This window comes from Xylocopa sonorina, chromosome 4 (assembly GCF_050948175.1).
Source record: "Xylocopa sonorina isolate GNS202 chromosome 4, iyXylSono1_principal, whole genome shotgun sequence".
In the NCBI taxonomy this organism is placed as follows: Eukaryota; Metazoa; Arthropoda; class Insecta; order Hymenoptera; family Apidae; genus Xylocopa; species Xylocopa sonorina.
This window is the reverse complement of record NC_135196.1, coordinates 11,005,948-11,021,321: the sequence shown is the minus strand read 5'-3', so window position 1 is coordinate 11,021,321 and position 15,374 is coordinate 11,005,948. Positions and strand designations below refer to the sequence as shown.

Genomic DNA, 15,374 nt, shown 5'->3' with positions numbered 1-15,374 from the left:
CTTTGATGTACCCGTTAGGGGTTGATTTTAGTTTCGCACTACTGACAAGCTAAGAATATCGTGTATTCGATTCGTTGGTCCAAAGAAGTTAAACGAAGAAACGAAGCTTATTAGCGCGTTTAAATAGCCAACGAGTCACACGAATTACGACAATTAATTAGCTGAGAAACACTGTCGCTATCGCTCGTACGCGAGAGTTAGAGGAAACTCCTTGGCATTCCTAGCCGCGCGATCCAGATCCTATTTTAATCGCGCTGCGTTTAACAGAACACCTTAGAGACCCCGATCTCTCGTAATGGTTTTCAGATCGCGGCACGCCTAGGCAGAGAGGGGGCTGAAGATGAGCTAAAGCGGAGGCGAGAAGAAAAGGGGAGGCTAGCGACGAGCACGAGAGGCCGCATCATCGACGAATTTTCCTAGGTATGCGGCGAGGATGCAACGGTTGATGACGTGATTCGACCGAGTTTTTCGGTCGGTAATTGCGTGCCGCGAGGGCTGGCTGAATGGCTGGCCAACCGTTCGGTCGCGATTGTCGGAGGACCGTCCTGCCACGGTGGTACCGGATGACCGCTATATGAGATCCGGTGTACTTTGGAGCGAACCTCTCGCGGCCAGTCATCAGATGCTGCTCGTGCACGGTCAAGGGCAGCCAATCGGACTCGTCCGTCGCTCGAACCGCGTTCGAATCCCGCAAGACGGCGCAACGAGACGAACCGGTGCTCGTCGAGGGTTGTTCTTGGTCCGCGTAGCCGACGAACGAAGAACGAAGGAGTCAAGAAGAGAGGAAAACGCCGCGAGATTTACATCCGCAGCCTGTTTGAAGTTGGAGCAAAAAAGGGTGGAAGGCGGTGGATTATTCTGTTGTTGTTAATGTCGAAGGCGGGTGTCAAGCTGGAAGGGGGATCGGGGGCGTGAGACGGATGAAGACGGAAGAACGTCGCCGGTTCCTCGCGTAGGTCGGCCTTGATCGCGTAAGGACAGAGAGGCACGCGCGGACCTCGCGTATGCGTCCGCGATTATCGATATCACGAGGATCACGTCGATTTCCCCACCAACAACGTCCACATGACTTGACGATCGCCCCACCTACCGCTGTTCGTCGTTGAGCGAAGGCGGCGGCAGTGGCAGCAACGTCACCGACACGAGGGAAACGACGAGCACGACGACGACGACCGACGACACCAACGACGACGAGGACGTGGAGGGAAGACGACGAAGAAGCATCGCGGAGGAGCGTAGTCATCGAGTCGGCAGTGCGGAGGCTACTTAGCGAGTGACAGAGCCCGTTGCTCGTTCAGTTGGCGGCAGTCAGTCAGCAGGTGCGAGGCGCTCCGTTGATACCCTCGCCTCTACCCTTTCCTCCGTTGTTCTTTCTTTTCTTTTTTGTTGTCTTTTTTTTTTGTGTGTGTGTTTTCTTTACTTCTCTCTTTTATCGTCCCCCTTTCTCGCGCGGCGACCACCGACTTCGTATCATCTCGGCTGCCTCCTCTATGAACGTCTCGTTGCAATAGGTTCGTTTTCTCTGTCGCGTCGGTGCGATAGGTAGAGAGATAAGTGGGCCGGTGTTGATCGCAGTGGCTGTGCTGGTGCCGTTGTTTGTTGTCGTTGTTCTTGTTATCGTCGTCGCACTCCTCCGTCGGTAGCGGTGCCAGTTTTGGTGGATAGTGGATAATAGTGTCGAGTGTGAAACTGGAGCCGCTAGTGGTAGCAGTCGCAGTCGAGAGGCAGAGCTATCATGTGCCCGCAGAGGATTTTCGGACTGGCCATCGTCGCGCTGGTGACTTTTGGTGGACGAGTGGCTGCGTATACCAATCAGTGGGCAGTGCATGTCGAGGGAGGACCGGAAGTCGCCCAGGAGGTCGCGCGGGAACATGGATTTCAATATCTTGACAAGGTACGGCTACGTTCTCTTTCATTCTTGCTCGATCGCTTTTTCTTTTCTTTCGCTCTTTCGCGATTCAGCTTGCTTCGAATGAAATCGAGGCTGATACTTCAAACTAACGGAAGTTGAGGAACGCGAAGTTCAGATATCTAGTTTAGACCCGGAAGAGTGTTACTGCGCTAAATTCATTTCGTTTCAAGATAACATCGTTAGCGTTACAAGCGAACGAGTAAAAGATAGTAAATATCGTACGTAAAATAGTTTCGACAGTAACGCGTGGATCGCGATGCAAGAAAAGGTGCGCTTTTAATTTTCCTCGCATTCGTCGAATAATTCTCGTTGTTCCGCGGGTTCGTAAATCATGCAACGCGATGCGATGCCGCTCGTTTCCCTCTGACGTTAATTTTTGATTAAACCGCGATTTACGAAAAGAAGATAAAAAAAAAATGTGCGGTACACAGCGAATAACGCAACGTACACGTGCTCGTACATTCACACTCCATGAATACTGCATGCCTCTGTAGAAATAACGCAACGCTCGATCCCTCTTCGCGCTGCAATTCGATAGCGCGCTCGCTTCAACATTAGCGTTGTCCAGAAAAGCGACGCGTTGCAGTTGCAACGAAGACATTCCCGTCTTTGTAATCATCGCGAATCATTCATAGACAAGGTTGTTCCAGGGATCTCGAGCACCTCGCAAAGGTCAGGGTTTCAACGCCGCGTATCTGACCTAAATTACGTGATCCGGTTCTCCGACAAGGCGTTTCGTTTTTGGTTTTTTAGAATGTCCCATGTGTTCGAGCCGTACAATAATACGGGTCTGCTAAACTCCTCGTCAATAGTTTTCATGACTGACGTGATCGATTTCCTAATTGATCATCGATCGTGAGCAGCTGCTAACAAACATTGTTACGAGTCACCTTGCCTTTTGTCATTTTATTCATTGTTATCGATGAACTACGGTTATTTATGCATTTATGGAAAATTTTAACACGCTGTGCATCGCAAAAAATGTACGAAATGCACGCGATACGCGAAGCCATTGAATGCGATCGAAGTTGCAATATTTAGGGGATGAAACAGATTTCTATTCGGATTCCATCGTTTCAATCGTGTTTCAACAATTATAAATTAAAGTTCTGCAGTCCAATTACTTATTACTAGGGTACAATGTAAAAAAAAAAATAAAAGTGACTCTTTAAATATTATATTCGGGTCGCGTTCGACCAATGTTTAAACTACCCTTCGTACGAGAGTCGAAATAAGTTTCGAGTCGTTCAGAAGAACGTATCCGAAATAAGATTAGTGATTTAAAAACGAAAAAAATTAGCACACGGTTCTCTCTTACGTCTCTTTGTCTCAGACAGAAATTTAATTGGCAAGGACGCACGAAGTGGCCCACTTGTTCTCCGTTTTCGCAAGCTCGTTACTGTCGCGTAAGCAAACAGGCATCGCGTTAAATCCATACGCGTGATGCGGCGGTTTCGCGGTTGCGGGTAACTCCGACATCGTCGCAATCGACAAGCCTATGCTTATTCCGTGCACAGATTGGCTCGATACCGCCGAACGGGAAATCTTTTCGCGGTTTCGCGATCAAAGTCGAAAGACTCTCGAGAAGTGGGGCTCAATCACGCGAGACTCATCTTTCCCCGTGACGTGCAATATCGACAGACTATATAGGACTTACACGAGGAGGAACATTCTCCTCGTTCGCTCTACGAGGAAAAAAAAAGGAACGACCATTTTTCAATCGCTAGATATTTCCTTGTTTGTGCAATTTTCGAGCGCATTCGTTAAACCAGCTTGTCAATATCGAGGAGGAAAAATGTTGATTGCTAATACGCATCTTATCGGTGGTTTAGCCTTGTTGATTATTCCGATATCTTTAATATGCAATTTACGAGCTAGTCTCTTGCAAGCAGCAAATAATATTTCACACTTCTTTTTTTCAACGTCTCATTTTATTACATAGACTGAAAATCTTTGACTACGATTTAACGTAACAGATACTAAATATAAATACAGCGAAAGGTAAATAGTTTGAAGCGCGTTGGATTTCTTGCAGTAAAAACGAGAGGATTAAACGTTGTGCGGGGTAAAAAATGTTTGTATCCGCGGCAGCCTAATTACGGGACTGCCATCGTCGAAAAACGAGGGCGTCGAATTAGTCCTGTGCGTTTAATAAAAATCCTTGCGCGATTTCGAGGCAATTACTATCCAAGCGAGGCGGCCCCTGGTAGAACTGGGTCGTTTTTTAGCCGCGCTTTATGGGTTATTACGGTGTCGAGGGGGGGTTGGCGTGACGAATCGACGCTGAAATTCATTAATTTGCACGTCGATCTTAGGACGAACGGGAAGAGGCCGTGTTCGACTCGCTCCTCGCGTCGCTGTTAAAGGCGGAAATTAACCTCGAAACGAATCTCCTTTCTGCCTAAACTGTTTTCATCGAGGCTCACCCCCTATCTTCGCCTTCCGCGACGCTTCGAATATCGAACCCCACGGAAATCGGTGTAACTGGAACTCGAGTAAATCGGTATCGTTCGATTATCGTCCGATCCGAGCGCAGGAGGGAAGAAAAATCACGACACGGCAATTTTTCCCCATTAGCTGAGGCTCCTCTGACTCGTTTATACGAGAATTTACGCGCGCGTTCCATTGCCACTCCGCTACACCCGTGGATTCTTAGAATTGCACTTAGAATAATTGAACGTGCGCTTTCGTGGCACGGTTTTATGCGGCAGTTCGTTTTCCGCGTTGTTTATGCGGACAGATAGTTTAGACTAGAGAGAGGGACGTCTCGTTCGATTTTTTTCCCCACTTATCTCGTTTAGAATTAGACGACGGCTGCTGTGTGCGCCAGTTGAATATGCTCGGAATTGTGTAATAGCCTCGTCGAATTGAGTGCAGCTGATGCGACAGTAAATACGGATGGGATAGTTTTAAGTCGCGCGGTGGTAGTGGTGAGTCAAAGTTCAGTGAAAAAAGATTCATCCTGATTATAGCGGATAGAATATGAATTATTTTTTATCTATACGATGGAGGAAATATCTTTCAGCGAATAACCTTCTGTACCTTTTCTTTTCTTTTACCATTTCCTGGTAATTTAAATTTCATTTCTCCAGAGAACGAGAGACGAAATCGAAGGATCGAAGCGAAAGAAACACACGCGGTGGTATTAACATATCTGTACCTTTCCTTAAACAGAGGCTACGGAAGATGGTAATGCGCTACTTAGCAACCTCTCGTGGCCTTTTCTTTGCCATCGCCAAACGCGCGACTCTTCCTGGGTTCAATTGGTTTATTTCGCACGTCGCCGTACTTATTGCCGCAAATTAAATTTTCTTTCCGCTCGCTCGCTCGCTCGCCCTGTAACTTCAGTGTACATAGTCTGGTGACCTGGCTGATGGAGCATATTTACTCATTTTTGCCAGCACATATTGGCCTGGCCGCGCGCACACTGCCGGTGTCTGCACGAGCTGACGTGTTTGTCTGCCCCGTCTTGCGTATTGCCTTTGTTTTCAGGAGCAATTTGCGTCACCTGAAATTCACGCCAGGTGGTTTACCTATCCACTCACAGGGATTTTCTGCCCAGAGAATGAAACGATAAGTCGTGACGCGCGGAAAACCGCGCGGCGTCTCGCCAAATTCCTCTCTTGCGCGTCGAAGAAACCGTCGTCCGCCCTTCCTCGATCGTTCTTTGTTATCTGTAATGTAATTGCGAAAGGAACAGATATCGGGGTTTTTTTTTCCTCTCCGTCTGTACTTGAATCGGATCTAAATTCGTTTCGTCGGGGCTCGAGGAGAACACAGTTGTGTAAATACGACGATTTTTAATCAGATTTCTCTTGTACGATCCGTCGTATTTTTAACGGATATCGTCTCTGTCAAAGAATTTTAATCGTGTTTTAATACGTTTCTCACTGTGAAATCAATTTTTTCCTCTCTCTCTCTCTCTCTCTCTCCACTGGAGGATTATATCGGAAGTTGCGCGAACGAGTTCGACACGATAACTTTTGATCTTGAATCGTTTTACTGATGAATCAGGGCTACATTTTGCGTCTGTATAATTGTGGTTACACGTATCAGTGTATATGTTTATTTAACGTAAACGAGGAAAGTGTACGATGAATTTATTTCGTCGAACAGATTAACAGGAAAATGATGAGAATCGAGCGTTTTCGAGGAAAATGATAACAGATGCTAATGGATAAACAGTCTGCTCATCTAGTATCAAAATTCGCGGAATTTGGTTCGAACAAACACGATTTACGATCGAAACGTGGTCGATCACGAAAGAATGGAGGACCAAAAGTAGACATATTTACGCAACTGTGCTTCCTACGACGTCTACGCTACCGAACGTTCGCCAAATCGAAACAAATGCCTTTTTATTTGAACTCGAGATTAGAACAGGCCTCCGTTCGAAGCGTGCAGCAGATTTTTAGAAACGATACGCGTTCACAACGCCGAATTTCCTCGCGCAGGCGTCGCTCGCGATAAGCTGCGAACGTTTCCCGTGTACTCAAGCGTTTAATCGCGTTTAAACCAGGAAAAACGAGGATCCCCCGCGATAACGGGGATTCCTGAGACGTGTTCGAGCGATCATTGTTTCCTTTGTCGTTCGTCAAGCTGTCGCGCACTTTAAACGACTCATCCCTCGTCCCTGCGCTTTTTACTCGATGAAAATTCACGCACGTGGCCGTTCGTTATTCCGTTATCCCTAATTCGACGGAAATTCAAACGCGCCACGCGAATTCCTCTCCCAGCCGTACGCGCAACACGTCCTTCGCTTTAGCGATTCTGTTACCGGGTTCAGTAATTACACATAATACGACTCGAATTATACGATATCTGAAACAACGCGGAACGCGAGGCGAAACTTGCGTAATCCTTCCTCAACGAAAACCATTATATTACAGATAAGATCCGATAATGCTCGCGGTTAATACGAAAATGATGTCTGCGCACGCCTCTGATACGTGCACACTTTTCGCCTGGATGTAGTGCCTCGCCAGCGGGTAAACAAGCTTTTAGCCGCATTAACGCTCGCGCGTATACATAATCGTCGATACCGCGGATCAAACGAGCAACAGAATTTATTGCTCGATCTCTTTATCGACGAGGGAGAACCTCGAGATCGGGGATAAACCGAGCGTCTGGTATTACCCAGTTTCGTCTGGGAATCGAACGGAGACGAGGGGGAATACCCTGCGCTCCGCGTCGATTTAAATAATCGTTTTTAAATAATCTCGTCGGTATTTTCCAGTCAGATTTTCCGGCCAGACTGTTCTCACGCCTCGTTCCAGCCCAACGACGTCTCGAACATTCGTTTCTTTTCTCTCAATCGCGATTGTTCACCGTTTGCGACACACCGTCTCGCGGTACATCGAGCGCGGAATTATTATCGCGGCACTTGTTCGCGCGATGCGAATGAAATTTTACTTCTCCATTACCGCTCGTTTCGCGTAATCGCGGTAACGAGCTCGCTTTTAATTTCGACCCGGTTAAGTACACTGTTTTTTTCCTTCTTTTCCTTATTATTAGCAATTTTATCGATCGCACTTGGCCGTTACACGGTGGCACTCGTTAAATCTTGAAAGCGACGAAGAAACGCACGACGGATATAAATATTCATCGGAGAGTTAGTCAGAGCTGCGAAATATAATGAGAACTAGGAAATCGTTAAGTCGATTAGCGATGGTCTCGCGATTTATTCACGTCGGATTTGATAATACTGACAACGGTGTTGCTCGAGGCTCGCCTCAGAGATTCCTAAGATTTGTGCGAGTAGTTCGCGAGCCTCTATCCGCGATGGGTCTTAAATTTTTGTTACGAGAAAAATACGAGCGACGAACTTATCGGGCGCTAAATTATCGTAGCGTCCTCAAAGTACAGGGAAGGGGCCCGTAAATCGTCGGAGCGTCCTGATGTTCGTATGAGGATGTCCAAGAAAAATGCTTAATCTCGAGAATTGCGAGCCCCCTGCGATCGGCGAATAGGACCCGACTGTTCGATAATTCTTTCCTCGCGCAGGAGAAAGCAAAGTTCGCCTGTTCTTCCTTAACTTGCTGGAACTCCGTTCGCCGCCGCGATAACCATCGCTAATGACCGTGCAGACTCTGTGCGTCTCTGTTCCTCCGAAGCACGGAGTCGAGTTAGTAAAATGTGTTAGGCCAAGTGGAGAGCGTTCGATTTGAGAGAGGGAACGAACGGTCGATAGAACCAGCTCGAACGTTCGAATCGTCGTCGAAAGGGTGTCGCGAGCGGCTCGTTTCCAGCGCGATTCGGCGTGAAAGTCTGGCCCGTATCTCGTCGAGTCGGTTTTCAATCGCGAGTCGAGGATGGAACGCGCAGGATGAAGGCTCGCGCGAGTCGTTTCGCCTGGAATCGCGTTACCAGGATTTTTCTCGGTCCTCTCGTCGTTCGTTCGTGACGGCACGCCACAGCCGGTGGTAGCGAAGAAGTTCGCCACGGATCCTCCCCCCATTGGCGAGTCTTCTTTCACCGGGACCCAAACGTTTCACTGGATTACCGTCGCGCGGGATTATACTCTCGCGGTGCGGCTTAAAACCCCACGCCAGACGCTGTATCCCCGCGTGCCTCGAATTTCTTATTGCACCGGCTGTTTGTCGGTGAGAGGCGTGCCTCGAACGCCTCGAACACCTCGCGGTTATGTCACTGAATGGAAAACAGATATGCACTTTGTAGCCGTCGCGAATCGCCGGGCTTTTCGTTGAATCACGCAGTCGTCCCGATGCTAAGTTACGGGACTTATTTCGCGTCAGTATTCAATCGCGCTATCAAAATTCGTGGTTTCCTTCAGTTTGAACAGGCGGCTCGACGGATATGTCACACATGTCGACGGCAGTATTATCAGTGTTTGAGATCCATGTACAATTTTTATCGGGCACCATGTGTCTAATAATAGCTTGGATTCTATCGATACTCGAAATTCGGGAGAATAGATACAGGAACCGTGTGTGCGTTGATCGACGAAGCGCGTGGTTTGCTTGTCGTTAAACAGGAATACTTGGTTCGTTTAGTATATAGAATAAGAACGAACGATGGTTTATATTTCTGCGAGACAGAATCGGATCGCAGACGACACAATTGCGCCAGCCATCGTTGCACCCTCTGGTTCTATCAGCGGGACGCATCGACAGCGCGCGATGTCAAATAACTAAGAAGCGTACGACGCATTGTTCGCGATACCCATATCCCCGGTGAATCGTCGAATCGAACGTAACGCGTGTTTCGTACGAGCGAACGGTTCGAGGGCCCTTGCGAAGCATCGCGTTTCGAACGAACCTGGTAGGCGAGAGGCGTGCACAAAAGAGCATCGTGCTCTGATATTTGTAAGTTGCTGCCACCCCAGCCACTCTAGAGGGTAAAAGGGTGACTATGAGACATTAAGAGAACACTCGAGCAACTAAACGCACCCCTTTGTCTTTCCCGGGTTCTTGGCGCTCCTCGAGGGATCAAACGATCGGGGGTGAGCGAGCCGAGAATTTCGAACTGAAAAAGGACCGGATCCTCTCCCCTCCCCCGTCGTTGTGTGAAGCGAAGTTTGCGCGTAACGCGTGTGTACAGGGCGAATCCCATGAAACGGACGAGAAGCAGCAGGGGACATCCGAATAATGATAAAAGTTGCTATAAATTTGCGCTGGACGTGTCTCTTGTTTACGCGTTACAACGTGGTTTGCGTTCTCTCTATAGACACAGCGTAATTGAATATTAATCGATCGAGACGATTCCAGCATTGTGGCGTCCGCTAAATTTCCAAACAGCATTTGCAAACATTACGACGAGGCAAGACGTGTATGTTCATCGCGAGTTAAACGTTTACTGAGAATTCTGTTTGGACAGCGTAATTGTCCTAAAGTACGGCTAGCGACGTGATTTCGAAAATAGAGATTTTTATCACTCTCTGAATCTATTTATTTGTAGCGGGAGCAGGATTTAAGCGTGGTCCGCGTCGAGTGGATCCTTGGACGCATCATAGTCCACGCTATCAGCGAGCATAGTCTCGCGATCAACACCGTGGACCCGGTCATAATGAACGCGGCATAAATTAGAATTCAAATTAGAAATTAATTCTGCCTGGAATAATTGGCGGTGCCGTGGCGCGTAAACTAAACCAGCGACTCGTCAGACACGAGTAGTCCAGTCCCGCGAAAGTCCAATTTAAATGCGAAAAATTGCCCGATAATTCGCACGAAATTCGAGAAATCACGGGAACGCGAGCGAGAACGAGCCTGGGAAATTTCTCTGGCACAGGCACGATTCCATCCACGGCTCCGTTTCATTATTCCCTCGAAATGTGTACAGCTGGATCCTCGCGTTTGTTCGCGAACGATTCGTCTAGGAGCACGTGGTGAAATCGGCGCGCAACGGCCGCCATTGAGGGGATCCACGGTCGCTTCCTCGTTAACCGTTCGAACGACGACGGGGACTACCTGGACGAGAGGTAGCTGGGCCTGTGCGGCATTCTTCTTTTAGAAAATGCCGCGAGCAGCTCGACTGACGTGGGTAGCATCCGGGTCTCATCCCCCGGTTTCTATGGCTATTCAGCGCTTGGGTAGCGTGGCTCGCGCGATGTTTCGCGATGCAACTTCAAGGATCACCCGTCTGCGCCCATGTTCGAACCCTCGATTCTTGCCAGGACCCTATTTTTCCCGAGGATCTTCGTCGTTCGACGCGCTCACGGCTGTTGGCTCGTTCAGAGGGGTGGAACGGTGACCCTCCCTTGGGCTGCTCCTTCCTCGACGGCTCGAAGCCGCGTCTTCGATGGTGTTCGCTGTTGGACTCGCTCGAACGAGGCTTGCGGTGAATCAGACCGACAGCAATTAGACGTGATTAAATTGTTAAATAGATTGGCAGCGCGGTTCGATCGAACATATTGTTATATGTTTGTCTTGTCGAGGTAGGATTCGATGCTGTTAACTGGATTAGATTCGAGACTGATTGTTAACGCATACAGTTTGTATTTGCGCAGCGCGGAAGGAGTAAGAGGTATATATTCGAGCGTTTCTAACGATGTGGGTAACTGTTTAGAGAGGGGTAGTCAGAATTTTATTTACTCGATTGTTTTGTAGAGATATTAGACGGAAAAACGTGGCGATTCGATATCTTATCTGTACGCGAGATTGTTCTATTGAAAATATCTCGAGTCGATTGTACGTTGTGCTTTCTTTTGAGATTCAACGTTTAGAAGGAGGTCATGGTGTTGTAGATACGTACGTAGGTACGTAGAGTAATGAGAGTATAACGTTTTAGGCACGAATATACGTTTACACAAACGTGTTTTGAATCACGAGAGTTTTTCTTGTCTTATCGTACGCTGCTAGATTTGTGTTAGGCATTTTATTCGAAAGTAGGTTAAACGAATGTGACACGGACTGAATTAGAAGTACATTGAAACTCTGGTTCGCTTCCTGCGTACTTCGTCATGGTGTACTTAATCTACGTTCCTAGTATTTAGTCGGCTCGTAGAACCATACGCGAGAGTTAGTTTGTCTTATCTGATTATTAGAAATTGTGCTCGTCAAACAAAAGGTGAGATTGTGCTGTGATAAAGCTTCGAACAGTTCCAGGCGCTTTTGTAATCGGTAAGAAAAATTTCTCGCATACATTTCGACGTTAGAGGGAAGATCATCTAAACGAAACTTCCAGCAAATATCGCGGCGAGTTTTTATCGTCACGGCCGTGCAATAAAAATCGATACGGCGCGTAATAAAATTTTGCCGCAACGATAAGCACATTCGACGGAGAAATTTTAATTTTCCGCGTACGCAGGAAGAGTTCCCGCGCGCCATAAATATCGAGCTTTTCTTCTGGACTATCAGGAATGTTGAAATTACATTTTCACAGACTCTGAAAACAGCGCATCCGCACAGACGTTCCCCGAACACAAAAGGAACCGACACAAAGACACGCGAATTGAAAGAGTTCCTGGCTCCCATATTAATAACTTTATTAATGCTCGTTTATCCAACATTCTGGAGCCAGTTCTCTGTAGAACAATTAGTCCTTTCGAATTAGCGGTTCTTTTGTCTCGCTTAGTTTCGAAGTACTTTTACTTCGACAAACTTGGCATTCTAATTCCTTTTTCGAGAACAGAGTTGCGTCGACCCATAAAGAGTAATGAAAAAGAAACATTAGATAAGTAAGGAAGGTTTCGAAAAAATCAACTCGCCAAGAACTTACAACAAAAAGTGTCGATCTGTTTCCTCGACGCCTCCATCGATCGTTCACGCGTATCATAAAGTACGATCGAAACAAAATGTCAGACGATTGCTTCATCCAGCAAAGAAATGAAACTAACTTGAACGAGGTAGCTTTTTCGCCGTTTTTTCGCTCTCTGTTTCATCGATTCCAAGTGTCGATGGTTGCCACTCACCCCCGTAACGGCACCCCTTATGTTTCCACCCCACGGCAAGTGGACATTGAAATGCGACGGGACGTTGAAAGCAGGTTCGCCTGGAAGGAGGGTGGCGAGAAGTTGGAGAGAAGTGGAGGCTGTGACAGGTCCGACCGAAGGAACCTCGAACGAGGGGTGGTGGTGGCGAAGAAATGGAGCGCGTTGAGGAGAAAGAGAGACGGGGGGTGAGGGAAAAATAATTCCAGGAAGATAGGAGGGCAGAGATAGGCGTGGAATATGCTTTGGGGAGGAAGGAAGATTCATGGACGTAACTCTCCTGTTCTGACTCCTTTATCTCGGCGTAACCGAGAGGAAGCTGGTCATTTAAACGGTCGAGAAGCAGAAGAGAGGTTAGATAGCGCGTGTACACGCTGAATTGAAAGACTGAAAATGTTCATCGAGCGAAACACCGTGGTGCACGCATGTTTCGCTCTTGTGGTAGCGGCTGGATCCGCGCTTTGATGATTTTAAGTAGCGAAACGGTTGCGTTCGGGTTGGAGAACGTTAGAACGCTCGTGTGGTGCGTTTGTTGTTCATTAAAAGCAGCGAGAACACGCAACGCGACTGTTTTCCCTCGATTTTCCGTACGCGGTAGGAGTTTTTGGGCGTTTCAGTTTAACCTTTCAACCCCCTTTCTTCCCTCTGACAGGCTGGCCCGACTCGCCCGCTACCTTTCGCGTCGTTTTATTTCTCTATTGCAATTGCGAGCCCCTCGATTCAGTCGTGGCATTCGATTAGGTGTCTCATTGCGGCATTAAGAAATTGCTCTGTTGGTCGTTTCGCAGCGACATAGTTGAGGGATTGGGAGCGTCTGAACACGGTTGCGAGCGCCGAGCAGCAATTTAAAACGTGCGAGTGATGAATGGTCCCGGTTTGCTTTTCGACTTGCCTCGCCGTGGTATTTCACTCGCCGCTTCCCCTCGAGTTTCTTTCAATTACCTCGCGTTCTAACGGCGAGAAATTCCGCAATCAGGATTCCTCGCGAGGCGCGATACGATCGAATGTTGACCTCTTAATATTTCCGATTCCTCGAAATCATCTCGAGATTTCCCGGGACGACGATCCTTCAACTTTCAACGTCACGGTCAAGCAAACCGCGACGGTACATAACGAAGTGACGCGGAACAAAGATTTCCACGTCCTCGATCCGCTTAATCGCTCGGCGATTAGAACTAAAAAGCGATAATTCAGAAAGCGAGCAGGCTGAACGGCCGTTCCGAGAACAGATTAAACGCAATCGGGCACGGAAACGTGTATATACGAGGCGCGTATTCTCTAGCTGGCCTGATCCTCAATTGCGAGGGTATATAACGGGCGCGCATGCGAACCGACCGACCCGTGTCACCGTCGCTCCGATTATTACTTCGCTCGCGCCGTTTCAATGTCAAGCACACCGTTTCCACGTAATCCCACGGAACGCGCGAGAGACCCGACCGTCCATTAATCGCGTAGCCGCCGACGACCGTCTTAAATCCAACGGAATGTTAATTAACGACCAACGACCGCGCGGAGTTGTTAAACGAACGCGTAACGAGCCGAGGGGGATGGGAATCCACGGCGGCGTTACCCACGGCTGAGCGGCCCGTTCGCACAACCCCCCCCCGCGGCTAATTTCCATCCCCGCTGCAACTTCCGAACTTTCGCATTTATCTGACATTTAGTCGAACAAATTAGGAAGCGGATAATCGACCTCTAACAAGATGTCTGCAGGGACGAATGGCGTCGTTTCCGCGCGAGGGGGGCTGGTTTTCGCTTAACTAATTCCCGCCACGTTGAGACGTTCAATCTTTCGGTTGGTTGCTGTTGGGGATGATCTTGAAAGAGGATTGAACTTTCACAACGTTCTTGCTGATATATAGTGATCTGTCTTTTAATTTAATATTTGATTGGTAATTGAACGAAGTAGAGTCCTCCGTCTGTGAAATATTTAGAGTGTAATCTGTAAGTCATTAGGATTCTATTATAAAGTGGAGGCAGAAAAGCTTGTTATACTCGAAACTCGGTATCAAATCGTCACTAATTAACCGTAGTGAAGCCCAGCAGGCATAAAACTTGAATACCCAATCGTCAATTAGGGTTGGCTACTACAACCTGACGTGTATCAAATATTAACAGCCGTTCGTAAATCGCATGTAGCGAGTTCCTTGATTTATAAACCTTCAGCACGTGATCGTAAATTGAAATTAATCGAAATAATCGTCTATCGAGCCCCAAAGTCGGTCGTCAAGAATAGACGCATAGGCAAATTACCATAACCGAAGCAGAAATATAAAAATCGAAGACGCATCGCACCCCATCATCCCCAATGATACCACAACGCCAAATGGTCGATTACCAGGCATGCATCATCGTTATCGTTAAGCAGATTACCGATGACTATTACCCTAGAATTATCCGTGCAAACACGCGCATCCCTTAAACTCCGCCTTCCAGCTGAGAATCGATGATTCCACCGGCTCGCCTAATGTCCCCTCTCTCCCTCTCGCAAGGGTTTAACAGCCACGGTTGACGCTATTTCCGTGATTCCACTGGCTACGCGAACGAACGATCGTGTCTCGATCGTCGCGTTAGAACCGGCGGGTTCGTCGCCATGCAGGATGCAACGTCTTGTCTGGCGAACACGCACGCGTACGCACGGAGAGAGAAAGAGTCAATGCACCGCGAGTAGCTGGATCAATGAGGCTGATTACTCAGCCCGATCCTCTCGTAGACGCGAGCCAGACCGAGCAAACAGTTCTGCTCCGCTGCTACTTATTTCCCGGTGGAACGACGCCGGGGGAATTAAATCGGAACGAATTGAAAACACTTCAATTACCGGCCAGGGACGAACGTTTTCAAGTGCAAGGCTCCTGCCAGCCGGAGAAGCGCAGCGAAGGGTGCAGCAGGATTTACAGGGCGGCGAAGAGGGATTTGCATATCGTTGTACAGGTCTTCGTTGGGTGATTTGGATTTCCTTTTCTGTTTTCCTTTTTTTTTTTGCGCTCGATACCTGTTTGCCTGTTTATTAGGATTTAAATTCGTTCAGTGAGAACGATTTCATTGGGGACTGCCGGTTGCAGTCGATTTTAGGGG

At 48.0% G+C, this 15,374-nt stretch overlaps 1 protein-coding gene across 2 annotated transcripts in view; it reads left to right on the top strand.

Annotated features, from left to right (window-relative positions):
- The first annotated feature begins 1,460 nt into the window (after positions 1 to 1,460).
- Positions 1,461 to 15,374, top strand: part of LOC143422921 (furin-like protease 1) — a 167,524-nt gene continuing 153,610 nt past the window's right edge. The window contains exon 1 of one of the 2 annotated variants that reach the window (XM_076893901.1): positions 1,461 to 1,894. In XM_076893901.1, coding sequence (XP_076750016.1) covers positions 1,736 to 1,894 — 159 coding nt within the window. In that variant the 5' untranslated portion in view covers positions 1,461 to 1,735. The remainder of the gene's footprint in view (positions 1,895 to 15,374) is intronic. The other variant, XM_076893900.1, reaches the window with a different exon arrangement.